This window comes from Oncorhynchus nerka, linkage group LG6 (assembly GCF_034236695.1).
Source record: "Oncorhynchus nerka isolate Pitt River linkage group LG6, Oner_Uvic_2.0, whole genome shotgun sequence".
NCBI lineage: Eukaryota > Metazoa > Chordata > Actinopteri > Salmoniformes > Salmonidae > Oncorhynchus > Oncorhynchus nerka.
In genome coordinates, this window is record NC_088401.1 from 34,335,118 (window position 1) to 34,355,441 (window position 20,324).

The 20,324-nt window shown below is 40.7% G+C and overlaps 1 protein-coding gene across 3 annotated transcripts in view; it reads right to left on the reverse strand.

Moving 5' to 3' along the window:
• The window catches only part of acad11 (acyl-CoA dehydrogenase family, member 11), a 31,858-nt gene extending 14,025 nt beyond the window's left edge, over positions 1–17,833 (reverse strand). For all 3 annotated transcript variants that reach the window (XM_065019542.1, XM_065019541.1, XM_065019540.1), the window contains exons 1-2: positions 17,029–17,833; positions 16,302–16,408 (exon numbers count right to left, since the gene is read on the reverse strand). In XM_065019542.1, the coding sequence (XP_064875614.1) occupies positions 16,302–16,408; positions 17,029–17,262 (341 nt within the window). In that variant the 5' untranslated portion in view covers positions 17,263–17,833. The remainder of the gene's footprint in view (positions 1–16,301; positions 16,409–17,028) is intronic.
• Positions 17,834–20,324: the final 2,491 nt, after the last annotated feature.

Here is a 20,324-nt window from a genome sequence, read left to right on the forward strand (position 1 = left end):
CTCATGTTCCCTCCGTTTAAATAAGCTGGACTTAAAAAGTGCAACAGGGGTTTGATGTTGAGTGCAATCCATTGAACAGTGGTGAACCATTTCAGCATGGCCATTTATCCTCTTCCTTTAAAAGTCATCTTCAAAGAGAACTTTTATCTTAAACTCTTTGAAATCGATCGTACACGTCACATCGCATTGAAGTCCTTTGACAAAATGGCGAATATAAAACGGAATTAAACTAGCTAAATGTATTCCATGAATAACAAAATTCGGGCCCCCAAAAGCATAGTGAGATGCATTGTGTGGTGGAGAGAGTTAAAAAGTGTCTCAATGAAAAGCTTTTTCCACAGGAATGAGTCACTCAGAGGATCGTCTTAGAGTGGAAAAAATTCCCCAGAATTGGAGCCACCATAGATAGGCCATAGATCATAAAAGTCCTAGCTAATGTCCTCAGTGTTTACCTCCTATTCTCTTACAGAACCTTTTAGTCATATCCTCTCCTCTGTAATGACTGGGGTCTGTGCCCCAAATGGCACCCTATTCCCTATATAGTGCACAACTTTTAACAATGGCCCTGGTCAAAAGTAGTCCACTATATAAGGAATAGGGGTGCCATTTGGGATGCACAGATGTTGGGATTGGTGGGTAAACACATCAGTTAAGTGTGTGGTTGGTTGTGGAGGGATAAACTCAGGACAAGAGAGTGAATCACAGTCTCTTCACACAGCAATAACCTCAACTCCTCCGCTGTCTCCCAAATCACTTAGAATGACTGATTGGTTGCTGAGGGGAATGGGAAGTGAATGGTGCATCAGTGTAATCCGCTTCAGACTTCAAATGTGAGGCGCAAGACGAGGCTACACATTAGGGTCTTTAACCTGAAAGCTGGCTAGAGACTAGATGATTTTTGGCCTGTCTGCGGGCTCCCGACGAGCACTTTTTTACAACAATGCCGAAGTTCAGTGTAAGCCTCATACCGAGAACCAGCTCGGTGCGATTTGGCTTGACTGACTAGTTAAATGTGATAGGTTCTCCGATATTAAGATAAAACGATTAAGGGTGTGTCAGGTGAGCAAGAGTTGCAGACTACACCCTAAACCGTCAAGTGTGCGGTTAGAGCTACACCTGTGCATAGGTAAAACAGACTTATCTATAAATGTATCTATCTATACTATACGTATCTATATTGTTTATTCCACACTAAGATCAACTTCTCCTTTGACTTTCTCTCTTTCCTCATCCATCTCTCCGTCCTTCGCTGTTCTACTCTTTCCCACTCTCTGTCGTTACGGCTTTCTACTTTGCTATCTACTGTCATTTCCCCCTACTCTATCCATCTCACGGAGAGGCCTAAAAGTACAATACAAGCCAGGATAAGAGCACAACAGTTGAGCTATAAAGCAAAACCAGGCTGTTGAGCGGCATTAAAGTATCATTTCCTACGCAGAGCTTCCAAATGGCAAAGAGCTCAAGCAATTCCATAGCGTCTTGCTAATGAGCGAGAGGGAAAACGACAAAAAACAGCCATTCAGCACCACGTAGTCGTCATTCATGATATCACATCACAGGACCTATGTTTCAATAAACACAGTTCCGCCCTGGATTTGAATACATGCCCAGGCTTACGTGAAGTCGGGAGCCCAGACGGTGTACATCTCAGATAAAGTCTGCTCCCAAAGTCATCCAGATAGAGTATTGTGATGATGGAAAACCCGTGTGTGTGTGTGTGTGGTCACCGTAGCCTCCAGATAAGAGGCTCACCAGGGGTCTGGGAGTAAATTACCCCACCCCTGGGACTGTGTTATGGCTAACAGCTCCATCGCCGCACGCACACACACACACACACAATTCTAATGACACTGTGGCTGTCATGATAAACAAGAGAAAAAACAACCATCTCATGTGGGAACATCCTTTCGATCACTCAAATCAAAAACAGCAGAGAAACCGAGGACTGCCCCCCCCCCCTCTTCTATGCAAGTGGGAGGAATATAAATGCAGGTATTATCTGTAAATGGTAGGCCTCTATCTGGACATTATTACGATGCAAATGTAACACTGAATCATGTCACAGAAACTAATGGTCACACACTCTATACTGCATATGCTCCTAATAATTGAATGGGTAAAAAAGAAAGTCACTATTCTGTTAGTCAGCACCTCTCCCATTATTTTGGCTGCCATGGCTAGGAGAAGAGATCTCAATGACTTGGAAAGAGGGGTCTCAAAGGAGCAGAGCGGGTGTGTGTGTGTGTGTGTGTCTCAGTCACCAGATCTCAACTCAATTGAACACTTATGAGAGATTCTGGAATGGCGCCTGAGACAGCGTTGTCCTCCACCATCAACAAAACACCAAATGATGGAATTTCTTGTGGAAGAATGGTGTCGCATCCCTACAATAGAGTTCCAGACACTTGTAGAATCTGTGCCTTCAGAAAGTATTCACACCCCTTTACTTTCCCCCCACATTTTGTTGTGTTAAAAAATTGGGATTAAAATTGATTTAATTGTCTTCTTTTTTTTCCAACAATTGACACAAAATACACAATGTTTAAACATTGATGAAAAATAAAACAGGATAATAGGTTATTGTCCTGCTGAATGGTGAAAATGTCTCCCAGTGTCTTTTGGAAAACAGAATGAACCAAGTTTTCCTCTAGGATTTTGCTTGTGCTTAACTCTATTCTGTTCATTTTTATATATATATAAAAAAAAAAAAACTCCTTAGTCCTTGCTGATGACAAGCATACCCATTACATGATGCAGCCACGACCATCCTTGAAAATACAGTGCATTCGGAATGTATTGAGACCCCTTCCCTTTTTCCAAATGTTGTTACGTTACAGTCTTATTCAAAAATGTATTAAATAAAAACAAATACTCATCAATCTACACACAATACTCCATAAAAACATAAATACATTATTTACATAAGTATTCAGACCCTTTGCTATGAGAATTGAAATTGAGCTCAGATACATTCTGTTTCCATTGATCATCCTTGAGATGTTTCTACAACTTGACTGGAGTCCACCTGTGGTAAATTCAATTGATTGGACATTATTTGGAAAAGGCGCACACACACACACACATTTAATAGAGCCTTGCACACACTTGCCTGCATCTAGCTGATCTAGGGTGTAATCATTAGACCAACGGTTGCAAACAAGAGTTTCTATTGGACAAATTCAGGTATGTTTATCCCCGTTTCGTTCCGTTTGCTTCCATTTAAAAAAACTTTTTTCAACAGAATAGGCAGAATGAATACACCCGTGAATACACGCACACAGTTCACATTCATAGCAGCCACATATAAACAGCATGAACATTTTGCTTGTTGTGTAATTCCTTCTTGCATCTATGCGCTCTCCTCCTCTCACCTTTGTGGACTTCAGTGCACAACACACATATGTCTGTGACCAGGTGAAAAAAACTTTCTGAGCCAAACCTTCATATCATAACCACAAACCGCTATGCACAGCCTACATCAGGGTTCCCCATCTGCCAGCATGCGGGCTGAATTTGGCCCACGGGTAGTTTTATTTGTCCCCCCAAGTTCTGATCATTTTCATTGTTGGTCATAAAAGACTGTTAATACACCATGAAATCAACTCCAAGTGATTTTAATTTTGGAAATCTGTTCCCAAGTATTCCCACACAAACACGTGATTGTATAGAAATGTAAGCAATGTTATGTTTTGGTCAAATATTATATCTACAGTTGAAGTCGGAAGTTTACATACACCTTAGCCAAATACATTTAAACCCAGTTTTTCACAATTCCTGACATTTAATCCTCATAAAAATTCCCTGTTTTAGGTCAATTAGGATCACCACTTTATTTTAAGAATGTGAAATGTCAGAATAATAGTAGAGAGAACGATTTATTTCAGCTTTTATTTCTTTCATCACATTCCCAGTGGGTCAGAAGTTTACATACACTCAAGTAGTATTTGGTAGCATTGCCTTTAAATTGGTTAACTTGGGTCAAACGTTTCGGGTAACCTTCCACAAGCTTCCCACAATAAGTTGGATGAATTGTGGCCCATTCCTCCTGACATAACTGGTGTAACAGAGTCAGGTTTGTAGGCCTCCTTGCTGGCACCCACTTTTTCAGTTCTGCCCACAAATCTTCTATAGGATTGAGGTCAGGGCTTTGTGATAGCCACTCAACTACCTTGACTTTGTTGTCCTTAAGCCATTTTGCCACAACTTTGGAAGTATGCTTGGGGTCATTGTCCATTTGGAAGACCCATTTGCGACCAAGCTTTAACATAGCTAGTATAACTGATGTCTTGAAATGTTGCTTCAATATATCCACAATTTTCCTCACTCATGATGCCATCTATTATGTGAAGTGCACCAGTCCCTCCTGCAGCAAAGCACCCCCACAACATGATGCTGCCACCCCTGTGCTTCACTGTTGGGATGGTGTTCTTCGGCTTGCAAGCCTCCACCTTTTTCCTCCAAACATAACGATGGTCATTATGGCCAAACAGTTGTATTTTTATTTCATCAGAGGACATTTCTCCAAAAAGTACAATCTTTGTCCCCATGTGCAGTTGCAAACCGTAGTGTGGCATTTTTATGGCGGTTTTGGAGCAGTAGCTTCTTCCTTGCTGAGTGGCCTTTCAGGTTATGTTTATATAGGACTTGTTTTACTGTGGATATAGATAATTTTGTACCTGTTTCCTGCAGCATCCCCACAAGGTCCTTTGCTGTTGTTCTGGGATTGATTTGCACTTTTCGCACCAAAGTAAGTTCATCTCTAGGAGACAGAATGCGTCTCCTTCCTGAGTGCTATGACGGCTGTGTGGTCCCATGGTGTTTATACTTGCGTAATATGTTTGTACAGATGAAGGTGGTACCTTCACGCGTTTGGAATTTGCTCCCAAGGATGAACCAGACTTGTGGAGGTCTACAATTGTTTTTCTGAGGTCTTGGCTGATTTCTTTTGATTTTCCCATGATGTCAAGCAAAGAGGCACTTGAGTTTGAACGTAGGCCTTAAAATATATCCACAGGTAGTCAAACTATGCCAATTAGCATATCAGAAGCTTCTAAAGCCATGGCATCATTTTCATGGAATTTTCCAACCTGTTTAAAGGCACAGTCAACTTAGTGTATGTAAACTTCTGATCCACTGGAATTGTGATACAGTGAATTATAAGTGAAATAATCTGTCTGTAAACAATTGTGGGAAAAATTACTTGTGTCATGCACAAAGTAGATGTCCTAACCGACTTGCCAAAACTATAGTTTGTTAACAAGAAATTTGTGGAGTGGTTGAAATGACTCCAACATAAGTGTATGTAAACTTTCAACATCAACTGTATATGGGATTCTTGGGGTCAAAAGGCAGTGTACAAATGATTTGTAATGATGTTCCGGCCCCCCGACCATCCCCTCAAGAAATAATTGTCCCGCGGCTGAATCTTGATGATGATCCCTGGCCTACATTATTGTCAGCATATTCGCTAATGTCATAGTCAACATAGCTACTATAACTAACGCCTTAGTAAACCCACTACAATCATGCAGTACAGAATACATTCAGCAAGCAGTTGGCAATAAATTAATGAAACCAAAAGCTTACCTTGACTTGGAAGAGATCCAGTGTTGGATAGCCATAGCCAGCTAGCTAACATAGCATCCCTCTCTGCTTGAGCCAGGTGTTTGAGAAGGCTAAACTTGCTAGCTGCATCTGCATTTGAAAGTGAAAAAATGGTACTAAATATAGCTATTTCTCTCTCTCCGTCTTGTTTCTTCATTTTTAAAGAAATTAATTTGTTCAAAAGTATTCAACTATTGTCTTTCTACCTCTTTGAGTCAACTACTCACCACAGTTTATGCACTGCAGTGATAGCTATCTGTAGCTTATGCTTTCAGTACTAGACTAATTCTCTGATCGATTGGGTGGAAAACATGTTAGTTCATGCTGCAAGAGCTCTGATAGGTTGGAGGATGTCCCCCGGAAGTTGTCATAATTACTGTGTAAATCTATTGAAAGGGGGTGAGAACCATGATCCTCCTAGGTTTTGTATTGAAGTCAATGTACCCAGAGGATGGAAACTAGCTGTCCTCCAGCTACACCATGGTGCTACACCAGTGCTGTTTAGGCTACTGTAGACTTTTATCGCAAAACAGTGTGTTTTAATACATTTTTTGGTGACGTGAATATATTTATGTATAGTTTTATCTTAAAAGGACCACTAATGTTTCACTATTTTTATTTTTATGAAATTCACTGAGGAGGATGGTCCTCCCCTTCCTCTTCTGAGGAGCCTCCACTGCTCAAGGCATTATAGGTTTACATTTTATTCATATTTGTAAACATTTCTACTTTGACATTGTGGAGTATTGTGTGTAGATCAGTGGCACAAAATCTCAATTTAATACATTTTTAATTCCGGCTGTACAACAGCAAAATGTTTAAAAAGTCAAGGGGTGTGAATACTTTCTGAACGCACTGTATGCCATTGTGCATTAAAGCTGTTCTGGCTCATGGTGGCCCAACACCCTATTAAGACACATTATGGTGTTTCCTTTATTTTGGCAGTTATCTGTACTTCTCAGGAACAACACTAACGATACAGTAATGAGGAAAGTAGTTATTAAAGAAAATCTCCTTGCAAAACAAATGTGGACTTCCACTTCCCAGAATCATATCATTGGCAATCACGGCGTCTGAAGCCGATGACTCATACAGTCATGTACTGGCAGGGTATGAGTGTCATCGTGTGATTGTAAATTATATGCCTAAACCAACTGAATACGTGCTAACTGCCACTTCTACACATGACTTGGGTCTAATCCTGAATGCTGATTGCTTAAAAGCATATTCCAGCAGGTGTCTATTCCACAAGTTACCACCCTAAATCTATGACGTTAAAATGCCTATTTACTCTTTTCCATCTGTCTCACCAGCCCAGCAATTTATAAACTTGATCGGCACTATAAAAAGCATCTAGACATTATCTTACATTTCTTTTAGACTAACATTTTGTTTTCAACAGCAGAGATTTGTTTAAACCTTACTGTCTCTCTGACATTTACAACATTGTTTCAATATTCAAATTAGATCTCTAGCTCTCCTATAGCAATGAACGTGTTGGGAGTTGGAACGAGACAGGCAGCGTTTCTTAACCAGTCATGAATCAGCTGGCATCATTTTTATGGATATATGCAAAGAAAATGTCAATTGAAAAAAGGTCAAACAAAATGAAGCTCAGCTAGTTTGCAATCTTTCCAGCTTCAGTTTGAAGTGACTGTGTTAGCTGTGTTGTTGGCTAGCTCCTCTGAACAACAGTGTCCTGATGAGAGAGCACATTTTCTATGCTTGGTGAACTCTCGCCTAATTAGTTCATTGTTATGGATGTATCCAAATAAATGTCACTAGAAAACAGCTTCAACAAATGCAAATGCAGCTACTTTAATGTTATTCTGTCTGCACTTTTTGACATGACTATAAGTTAGCCGTAGTTGGCTAGCTAGCAAGCAAGGGATAAGAACATTGCCAGACAGTATGGCAATGGAACATTTAGAATGATCGACTATTACAGAACAAAAAGACTGAACAACTGGGTCTCGTCTCTGGCAACCGAACCAATAGAACGAACGACCAGCCGGCTTGGGTAGCAAACCTAGATTTGTGTCGGGACTATATCTTGTGGAAGGATGAAATAGTATGAATAAATTCATGAAAATAACATTTTTAATGAAAATATGTCAATCATTATTTGAATATGTTGGTATCCGGTATAAACGTGATAATACCCTAGAAGAAGGTGTTTGGAGGATATATTGGCACGGTTTGCCAGCCCTCGACGACAACAGCCGTGCCAATATTCCTCCAAACACTGGCTTCTCGGGCATTATCACTTTAATGACTCACAAGTACCAGACGTCACCTCACACTTCTTTTACTTAGTTAAATGCATTTCCTCATTCTTGTATAATACCATGAAATTAGCAGCTATAATAGATTGTTTGAATATCTACCAAATGCAAGGAAATCTCTATGCTACATGTTCTGTAAAGTATACCCACTTATATTCTAATACAGAAATGACACTCTTGGTAAGCGATTGGGATCTCTTTAAATCACCAATTTTTTATTTATTTTATTTTACCTTTATTTAACCTAGCAAATCAGTTAAGAACAAATTCTTATTTACAATGATGGCCTACCCCGGCCAAACCCTAACCTGGACGACGCTGGGCTAATTGTGCGACTCCCAGTCACAGCTGGTTGTGATACAGCCTGGAATCGAACCAGGGTCTGTAGTGATGCTTCTAGCACTGAGATGCTGTGCCTTAGACCGCTATGCCAATTGAGAGCCCACAATTACTAATTGCATAATATTCCTCCTCTGATTGACCGCTAAAGCTGGAAAACCTGGAAAACCACTAGTTTCCAGAATAATTATGTCTTTGTTATACATTCAGACCACTACCCTTCCGTCCTTGGATTTAGAAACCCCTTACATACACAGTCAATTTGATGTTGTTGGCTTGTGAGCGTGATAAGTGTTGATGAAACTCAACATAACATAAGAGGCATCATTCCATAGTGCCTGTGTTCCAAATGGCACCTTATTCCCTATATAATACAGTGCACTACTTTTCAGTAGGGCCAATATGGCTCTGGTCAAAAGTAGTGCACTATATAGGGACTAGGGCGTCATTTTGGAATGCACTGCCATTTGGGACGCACAGGTGTTTCACAGTCTGATACACACCAGATATGAATGAGTAAATAGATCACTTGGGGAGACTATATTGTTTCTGGCATAAGAAGCAACTGGAAAACAAGGCATGGTTGTGTGATAAAATGCACAGAATGTACTGATGAATCACAGATATGTGGGCAGCACAATAATATAAAATGTCATTTAGCATGCATTAATTTACATATGGGTGGCCCCAGCAGGAATTGAACCCACGATGCAGACGATGTGCTCTATGAAAAGGAGCCACACAGGAACATAAATATTCAACTCCTCTCAGATTGAATTATTGAAAGACAACATGCGCTAGGTTTAGACAGTCTTGAAAGGGTTAAGGATAAATTCCGTGCCAATACGGAATACAACAGGCCAATGTTCAATGCCATGTAGAAATGTTGTTATGAAAAAAGGCCTCAAACCACATTTTGTGACTCAAGGAACATCTGGAATGTCCTAAATCGGACAGTGACTGAGAACGTCTGTTAGCAACATCTACAGGCATGCATACACAAACACAACAAAAGTTATGGTGACAGGGAAAAAGGAACTCAAAAAAATAAAAAACGTATTTTATCTACCTAACAGGTTAGTTTTTCCCCCTTCAGAAAACAGAGTTTTAAAGGACTCTATCGAAAAGAGGAAGATCCCTTCAGCCTTCTATAGGCTAGGCCTACAATATTTATTTCTCAACTTTCCTAATATTAAGCACCTTTTTTCAATTTACAATAGGACTGGCTGAAATGAACGACGGTGAAAACGTCCTCCATTCGCTATTCGTGCATACGGATGACACTATAATGGCCCATTCTAAATCAAAACTAATTTCACACATACTGCATTTCATTAAGTATAGGTAAAGACAAGATAAATTGAGAATATTATCACTTGTGAATGATGCCCAGCGTGTGCAGTCTAAGGCAAGAAACAGTGCGTGCATTTTTCTGCGACTTTTTCAAATCATAGTCACATGCTTTATGTAGCCTAGCCCTCAGACCTATATGTTCTGATAAGATTTGTATCACAACTAAAGTGGCCCAATAACTCCAAACGTAGCCGTTTAGGCCCAAGACCCCTGGAACACAGTTAGAGAGCCCATAGCCTACAGAGCCTAGTGAAACATGCGTTGTTATACACCCAGTCATGGCCTAACATAAGAACGACTCGGAATATGCTATTCTGTTCTTCTGAAATAGGCTACATTCTCTTCATATCAATAATGGATTTATTGTGATGGTGTAGGCTATATTAGATGGATTTATTAGACTTGTAGATGTTCCAAAGGTCCGCATCAGTGGCCTGTAGGCTATGTGTGGAAGCTGGAGATGCAAAAAAACCAAACAGGCAGTTATTTGCATGACAATCACCAGTTGACAAAGCCGTGACCGCGACAGTCCGTAAATCTCATGTTATCCATTTCAAAATGAAACTGAATACAACATTAGGTAATGAGTGGAAATACTGCCCGTGAGTCACTGGTGTCCATAACTTTGTCAAAGATCCCCAAAATAAACCCTCTAAATCCACACACGATATACAAATGGTGACTTCCTGTATTATACTTATGCTAAACATCTTAAAACTATCCTACTGAGCAATTTACTTTATGTTCGTATTCTTATCTTTTATTATTTCTTATTGTTGTTGCATTGTCGAGGAGGAACCTGCAACTAAGCATTTGGATGGACAATGTATACCATGCGTATCCCGTACATACCACGAATAAAACTTGAAACTGAGTCAGTGTATGAAAATAAACAAGTATTTAAACACAGTCACGCTGTCTTTAAAGGGCATTTTTAAGTTCACGAGACTCAATGTTTAGCATGGTCCTGTCAGTGTTTGCCTGTTCTATGACTCATGTGGGCTCAGAGGGTGTTCCCACTGATTTAACTCAAGTCTGTTTGGGTAGATCGATGAAAATAAGCCCTGCTTTGGGTAGTAGTTGCTCTCAGGCTCTTAGAGCATTGTGGAAATGGCACGGGAGGAGTCACAGTTTACTTTACAGGCCTTTCAGATGTTTCCACCCATGCAACGTAGAGAGAGAGAGAGAGAGAGAGAGAGAGAGAGAGAGAGAGAGAGAGAGAGAGAAAGAGGGAAAAAGAGAGCGATAGAGCGAGCGCTTCAAGCTGGGAGACATTTAATTAGACTTTTTCCCCCCCATCTCATTAGTGACTCATTTAAGCGTGCTAATGGTCTATTTTGGTATAAGTGAATCGATAGGCTTTCCCGCTTTTCCAGTCTCCTGCTGGAGTTATAAATCAAAACATAATTTAAAACAAGGTGGAGTAAGTTAGTGAAATAAACATGTAGGTTTACGCACCACTGCCCACCACCACTTCCTGCCGTGGACAACAGGGAGGGGCAATTAAATGCAATTTAAATTGTTAAAACATTTCTGGGCTGTTTATCTATGGGTAACAGGGTTGGCGTGTTATGCTCGACCCACTCAGTTTTCCACCACAAAACACCGGAAAATTGCCAAAAAGAGAAAAACCAGCTCACCTTGCTTTTGCACTGTAATTTGGCTATTATGTAACATGGGTGACCTTAAAATGAGGGACAGGTTGTTTTTTTGTAACCTTAAAATGAATCACTAATCTCATGGAATTAATAACACAATTCAGAAATGAGTCAAAGCAACAAAGGAGAAATGTTGGGGTTAAGTGGGATAAAATCTTCATAGAAGCCACAGAGGGACATGTCAAAATGCTGAATTGTGGCACTTAAGCAAGTCTTAGTTCATATAAAAAATGTTTTAAAAGATTTGATTGAATTTTGCATGTGGTCAATATGAAAAAACGACTTCTTTTAATATTACAGGCTTTTAACATGTTATATTCGTGCACAATTTCTACATACAATATCAGAAGGGAAGAACATTTTTTAATTAAAAAAATACTAATTTCGTGTACCAAAACAACATCTGTGTTCGCAAGAACACAAGGCAACCTCATGCCCACTTACCATCCCTTCTGACATCATTGAATGACTATGACCGCGTCACATTCCCTACCTAGTGCCATTTGACGCACCCTATTTCTCTGTAATAAGGTCACGAAAGAAAATGGTTCATTCTCAACATCCTGCAAGAAGAATGATTTCCCTAATAACCCTGTTTACATAGACACAGTGCAGAACATCGCCGATCAACATAAACGTTCTACAACAACGTCCATTTTATTTGTGCGATGCGTATTTGATTTGGAGCTCGGACATATAAAGTTCGTATGTAAAAAACGACTTCTAAGATGTATACTTTCTGTTTTTTCCGAACACACTTCCCTCGCTCTCAAAAAAAAAGAGAAGGAAGCTCGCGCTGCTCTTACGGGCAGGTCTAATACACCATACTGGCAATCATGTTTCATATGAATGTAATTATTCTGTTATGATGAGTTTCAACATTTTCTGGTTGTTGTTATGTTGGTGTCATTGGATACTTCCTAGGTCTATGGTTGTGTTTGCCTCTGTAGAGATGGGAAGCATGGTGGTCCTCCATTAAGGAGCAGAAGAGAGAGTGGCTCCAGCCCCTGCTCCGTGGACATATCTAATGCTATTTCTGTATGACAGGTACAATCTCTACCCTAGAGCCATGCATTAATATATCTCTATACACAGAGTGTACAAAACATTAGGAACACCAGCTCTTACAATGACATAGACTGACCGGGTGAAAGCTATGATCCCTATGAAACAAACATAAATAAGTTAGAAATTGTGCTACTCATGCACAAACACGTCTCGTAAAAGTAATGATGTTTTCGATTGGTTAGCGTTGGAAAATTGTACAAATAAAACATTTTCCTTCTTCAGAAGTTCCAGCTAGCCAGGCTAACGTTATCATACAGTAGGCGTATATTAATAATTATATAGTTAATATAAGTAGACATGCTATTCTAATTGACTGCGCATAAAAAGCACCCACAAACTACTGGTGGCTGAAAACGCAATCACCAGGATCAGTGAAGAATTTCCGGGCAAAAGGGCGATCTATTTCAAATTCATTCTTTCCTTCGCCCCTTCCCCTGCAAGCGTATACTCGTCAGACGTCATGATACGTCATCAGAAGTGTCCACTTAATTTGAGGACTGACGCTTCGAACACACCGACACCGTCCCTGAGCAAAATAGCACACAGCATCATCTGGATATGTGTGCAACAACCGTTCAACATTCATTACAGTATGACGCATACGTTCGATACATCCAATGTGCGCATCACACCGGACGCACTGCAAATGCCTCTGCAAGGCAAACGCGGGGTTTCATTGGAAACAAATGTAATTCTGCAGTACCAAAATGCAATGACGCTGTCGGTGTGTTCGAAGCGGGAGGGGAGAGGGTGAGTCTGATAAGTGTTTGGACTGCAGCCAGTGTAGATGAAGGGGAGGAGACAGGTTAAATAATTATTTTTAAGCCTTGAGACAATTGAGACATGGATTTTGTATGTGTGCCATTCAGAGGATGAATGGGCAAGACAACAGTTTTAAGTGCCTATGAACTGGGGGGGTACCAGGGGCACTAGTTTGAGTGTGTCAAGAACGGCAACGCTGCTGGGTTTTTCACCCTTAACAGTTTCCCATCTGTATCAAGAATGGTCCACCACCCAAAGGACATCCAGCCAACTTGACGCAACTCTGGAAAGCATTGGAGTCAACATGGGCCAGCATCCCTGTGGAACGCTTTCGACACCTTGTTGAGTCCATGCCCCGATTTAATTGAGGCTGTTTGTGTGCATGTGCAAGATTTGTACAGACTCAGAGCTTCAAAATGGTACATCATACACTGCAGTTGGAGGAAACATGGGAAAGTTATGCTTCTTTGAAATTTGACAAACGTGTTATCTCACTTAGAGACAAGTAGGACAAATGCTCTAGAAAGATTCAGTTTCTAGAGAGCTCTTTCTTCAGTTGCGCCCATTCAGTGTCGTTCACACCCTCTTCAGCCTTTGCCATCTCTTTATGAATTCACATGGAAACGCATGAGTCATCATGGCATTGTCCTCCTGAAAGTAATTGTTCTACTTAAACTCCCTCTGAGCTTTATCGGTAGCACCAGCTAAATTCAGGGCAGCAATGCTTTTGAGAGCTGTGCAGGGTTGGGCGATATGGCCGAAATATCGCATCACAATATTTTTCTAATTATTGAAGGTATTTCATGTTTTTGAATAATAGTTGTAAATATGCTTAATAAGTAGTGCATGACTCTAGGGCGGAAACAAATGCATTCTAAGTGGTTTTAATAGGGCTTTCTGTCATGTTCTGACCTTTATTTCCTTTGTTTTGTCTTTATTTAGTATGGTCAGGGTGTGAGTTGGGGTGGGCAGTCTGTGTTTCTATGTTTTTTCTATTTCTGTGTTTGGCCTGATATGGTTCTTAATCAGAGGCAGCTGTTTATCGTTGTCCCTGATTGAGAACCATATTTAGGTAGGTTTCACTGTTGGTTTGTGGGTGTTTGTTTCCGTGTGAGTGTTTGTCGCCACACGGTACTGTTTCGGTTTGGTTTATTGTTTTGTATTTCATAGTGTTCAGTTCTTTCCTTATTAAAATCGTCATGAACACTTACCACGCCGCATCTTAGAAAATTACTAAATTAAAAGTGAAACTCACCCAGTAAAATACTACTTGAGTAAAAGTCTAAAAGTATTTGCTTTTAAATATACTTTAGTATCAAAAGCCAAAGTAATGGCTAAAATATACTTAATAAGTATCAAAACTATGAATAATTTCAAATTCCTTATATATAGGAATTTGTACGAGATCTTCAGTTTCTTGGCAAGTTCTCGCATGGAATAGCCTTCATTTCTCAGAACAAGAATAGACTGACGAGTTTCAGAAGGAAGTTATTTGTTTCTGGCCATTTTGAGCCTGTAATCTAACACAAATGCTGATGTTACAGATACTCAACTAGTCTAAAGGCCAGTTTTATTGCTTCTTTAATTAGAACAACAGTTTTCATCTGTGCTAACAATTGCAAAAGGGTTTTCTAATGATCAATTATCCTTTTAAAATTATAAACTTGGATTAGCTAACACAACGTGCCATTGGAACACAGGAGTGATGGTTGCTGATAATGGGGCTCTGTACACCTATGCCGTTTCCAGCTACAATAGTCATTTACAACATTCGCAAAGTCTACATTGTATTTCTGATCAATTCTTTGTTATTTTAATGGAGAAAAAAAAAGTGCTTTTCTTTAAAAAACAAGGACATTTCTAAGTGACCCCAAACTGTTGAACGGTAGTGTACGTATCAAAAGTAAAAGTATAAATCATTTCAAATTGCTTATATTAAACAAAACATACGGCACAAATGTTTTTGTTCATTTACTGATAGCCAGGGGCACACTCCAACACAGACATCATTTACTGATAGCCAGGGGCACACTCCAACACGTACATAATTTACTGATAGCCAGGGGCACACTCCAACACAGACATAATTTACTGATAGCCAGGGGCACACTCCAACACAGACATCTTTTACTGATAGCCAGGGGCACACTCCAACACATACATAATTTACTGATAGCCAGGGGCACACTCCAACACAGACATAATTTACTGATAGCCAGGGGCACACTCCAACACAGACATAATTTACTGATAGCCAGGGGCACACTCCAACACAGACATCTTTTACTGATAGCCAGGGGCACACTCCAACACATACATAATTTACTGATAGCCAGGGGCACACTCCAACACAGACATCTTTTACTGATAGCCAGGGGCACACTCCAACACATACATAATTTACTGATAGCCAGGGGCACACTCCAACACAGACATAATTTACTGATAGCCAGGGGCACACTACAACACAGACATAATTTACTGATAGCCAGGGGCACACTCCAACACAGACATCATTTACTGATAGCCAGGGGCACACTACAACACAGACATCATTTACTGATAGCCAGGGGCACACTACAACACAGACATCATTTACTGATAGCCAGGGGCACACTCCAACACAGACATCTTTTACTGATAGCCAGGGGCACACTCCAACACAGACATAATTTACTGATAGCCAGGGGCACACTCCAACACATACATAATTTACTGATAGCCAGGGGCACACTCCAACACAGACATCATTTACAAACAAAGCATTTGTGTTTAGTGAGTCCTCCAGGTCAGAGGCAGTAGGGATAACCAGGGATGTTCTCTTGATAAGTATGTGAATTGGACCATTTTCCTGTCAAAATGTAACGAGTACTTTTGGGTGTCAGCAAAAATGTATGGAGTGAAAAGTACATTATTTTCTTTAGGAATGTTGTGAAGTAAAAGTAGTCAAAAATATAAACTGTAAAGAAATAGTACAGATACCCCCAAAAACGACTTAAGTAGTACTTCAAAGTATTTTTTACTTAAGTACTTTACACCACTACCTGCTGAGAAGGAAGCGGGTGCTGTCTCATGAACTCTGTGACCTAATGGAGCATGGGCCTGACCTTTAGCCATCTGGAGAAACAGTCTGGCATCTGCAGGGACAGATCTGGAGAGGCCACACACACACACACAAAACAAAATAATGTGATGATAGGGTGTAGTTTTAGTATCATGTGAACCAAAATACCTTTCTGCAATCTGCAGCCCAACCTGGGCCAACGGCTCCACACTCTGGCCAAACTGGGCAGCATTCGGAGCACTGGCATTGCCCAGGACATGGCGGACATAGACGCCCTAAATCAGAGAGAAAGATAGATTGAGAAAAAGAGAGTGGGAATGACAGACAGAATAAAGCGAGAAAAATCACAATTTATGATCCGCTGTGATCCATTTACGATCCTCCTGAATTTATGATCCTCCTGATTTTCCCATCAGCATGAAAAAGGGAAAATGCCAATGGTGTCTATTTTCAACCGGGGGTCAGAGATGGATGAAAGCCAATGCAGATTGATGAAGAAAAAAAACTTTTGAATTTAAGCCTCTCCTCTTTACAGAACACACCCCAGGAGTCTGCTTTGGTTTGCTGTGTTCAGGTACACGACGAAAGATAATGAAAGCAGACAAGATAAAAAAGTGTGTGTGTGTGTGTGTCTTTATGAGATTTAATTAGATGAGAATGTGGACCTGGGAATAGTTTGAGCTCATTAGCTGCCTCTTCAGCTGAACAGCCCCAAAGAGATGACAAGCTGGGAGATAGAGAAACTCCTACAGTGTGTTTGTGTGTTCCTTCATTTACACCAGTCCATCTAACGTCAGTGAAAAGGTGCATCTTATCACACAGCTCTATGGGGAGTAATTATACACCCCTTAATGCACCCTGTGTGCATGTTTGTGTGTGAAAGAGAGAGACTAACCTGAGCAATCCCTGCCATCTTAAAGACATGGAGGGCCAGGTAGAAGTTGAGCTGAGGCAGAGAGAATGGGATCCCTCGGCAGTGGCAGTAGATGGAGATCAGGTCCTCAGGAGCGGGTACACTTGGCCATTGAGAGAGAAATACAGACATTGGAAACTTAAGGCGTCCACATACATAGGTTCGGTTAGCTTCTATCAGAATTAGGCTTGGCGAAGCGACTGTCTTTGCTCTCATACTCCCAAAAGCCCTTCACTTGAAAAAGTAGGAAAAAAATAGGCAATATTACTGTTGTTTGTCCCTTTTGAGCCACCGTAGCAACAACATAGGCAGAAACACTTCCTCAAAATAGTCAGAATTCATCTAAGATCAATCAAGAAATCTGTCATTCATTTTGACAAGGAGGTCTTAGTCGCGCAATTTTACACCTACAGTAGCTAAGATGTTTGATTAAGTATTTCTCAAATGAAATAAATGTGCATGAAAACTAGTCGTCTCTCGCTGAATGACAACAAATGTTCCCACTCTTACTACTAGTAGTACTGTTGACCAATCACAGATGAAGGGACATAGACTTTGGTGGCCAAAGTCTTCGACTTGCCTCAAGAAAACATTTTGTGTGTGAACTGCCAAAGACCAGAATGAACAAAAACGTCACAAAATGTAGTAATAACATATGCGCAAACTGTTCTGACTGGGAAGCATATGGTGAGCTTAGCGTGTGTGTACTTTACTGTATTTATACTTCGAATGCAGTTTTTCAATGGTAAAAGTTAAAAAATAGCTGGAGTGGGACCTTTAACTTAGGGTTTAGAGATCAGAAGCTGACCCTGCCTTCAGCATTTCTAACAGTGTCAGATATAAGAGCTCAGAGGTCATACCCTCCACACCCTTCAGGCTGCCCATGCTTTTGAGGATGCTGAGGCTACTGGGCCAATAGTTGGGCATCAGGAAGTAGGGCAGGTCTGCCATTGGCTGGCCCGTTAGTGGATAGCTCCCAGTCCAACACAGCCACCAAACGTGCCTGGAGAGAGAGCATACACCAACACACATCCAATTTATTCCAACTACCAAGTTGCCCCCATATTCAATAAAAGCATGGCCCGTATTCATAAAGTGTCACAGAGTAGATGATCCACGATCAGGACCCACCTGTCCCATGTGATCTTATTCATTATGATCTAGATCAGCAGTGAGACGGAGGAAGGCCCACAACACTACCTCAGTAGGATGGAATATCAGGTCGTCCACTCGAAAATCCCCATGGGCGAGGGCCACTTCATTTGATTGTCATTAGTGGACATGTTGCTCATCAGCCAATTCTGGGTAATAAACTGTAAAAAAATACTAAGTGCTTTAATGATGAACTTTGAGAATGGAAGGGATTTTGTTATGTATTGGCTGTTTTTGTTCTGTTACTGCTGTATCATTTTTCTCATGTTTTTTTTCTTCCGTTAACCGTATGTGGGGCAGGTAGCCTAGTGGTGTGAGCGTTGGGCCAGTAACCACTGTTCCCCTAGTGCCGAAGACCTGGATGTCGATTAAGGCGGCCCCCCCACACCTCTCAGATTCAGAAGGGTTGGGTTAAACGCGGAAGACACATTTCAGTTGAAGGCATTCAGTTGTACAACTTTACCGTATAATTACAAATGACAATAAAAATATTGAAAAGAGACAGGGATGGGAATTTGTGGAGGATATCCATCCTCTACCTGTCTCTTGCAGTAGCCAGGCCTTCTCCCCTACCCCTCTAGGTCCAGGGAGTGAAGACGGGCCAGAACCTCCACTGCTGCCACAAACAGGGCTGTCCTCTCCGCTGCAGGCTGAGGTCCTGGGTACCCAGCAGAGAACAAGGCCTTCTGACACGATACTCTCTGTCCATCTCAACACACCAATGACAGAGAAGAATCCTTTCAAATGAATATGAGCAATTCATACATAACATAATGTGTCAAATCAAAAGGCGTTGACAGAGTAGAGCATCAAAGCCAGCTGTTTAGCATACTTTGTCTCCCTCTATTGGACATAAATTATACAGCTAAAAAACAGAAACAACTATGTCAATGAGGAGTGCCTACCAGATGACTGCCTCATAAAGCTGGTTGAGAGAATGCCAAGAGTGTGTAAAGCTGTCATCAAGGCAAAGGGTGGCTACTTTGAAGAATCTCAAATATAAAATATATTTTGATTTGTTTAACACGGTTTTGGTTACTACATGATTCCATATGTGTTATTTCATAGTTTTGATGTCTTCACTATTATTCTACAATGTTAAAAAAACTAAAAATTAGTAGATCTGTCCAAACTTTTAACTGGTACTGTAAATAGTAAAGTACAGATACCCCCCAAAAACTACTTAAGTAGTGCTTTAAAGTATTTTGACTTAAGTACCATACACCACTGGCTATATAGAGCGGGTGCCGATTCCGAGTCAATATGTAGAGAGGTAAAGGTTAATCGAAGTTATTTACACATGTCGGTAGGGGTAAAGTGACTAGATAGGCAATGTAAATAGCCATTTGATTAATTGATCATCAGTCTTATGGCTTGGGGGTGGAAGCTGTTAAGGAGCCTTTTGGACCTAGACTTGGCGCTCCGGTACTGCTTGCCGTGCGGTAGCAGAAAGAATAGTCTATGACTTGGGTGACTGGAGTCCAATTTTTTGGGTCTTCCTTACCGCTGATCACACGTAAACACAGGTCACTTTCATAGCAGCCACTTTGTACTGCTTGTCACATCTATGTGCTCTCCTCCTCTCACCTCTTCCCTTGGCTTGTGGACTTCAATGCACAACACATCAGCTGTATGTGACCAGGCAAAGAAAATTTAAAAACAATCCAAGCCAAACCGCTACACACAGCCTACATCGTTGTCACCATATCAGCTAAAGTAATGTCACAGTCAGCCTAGATAATAGAACTAATGTGTTAGTAAACCCACTACAATCATGCAGTAACGTTACAGTGTAGTCAGTAAGCAGTTACACCGGCAGGCCCCGGTGGCAATACATTTGTGATACCAAAAGCTTACCTTGACTTGGAAGAGTTCCAGTGTTGTGTTGGAAAGTCATAGCCAGCTAGCACCCCTCTGTTTGTGAAGGCTGTTTCAGTAGGCTAAACTAGCTAGCTGCATTTGCTAGCTAAGTAAGTGAAACTGAAAGTGAAAAAAAGACAAAATCTCTCTAGCTACTCCTTCATTTAGAAAGAAATGAATTTGTTCAAAACTGTTCAACTATTGTCTTTCTCTCTCTTTGAGTCAACTACTCACCACATTTTATACACTGTAGCTTACACTTTCAG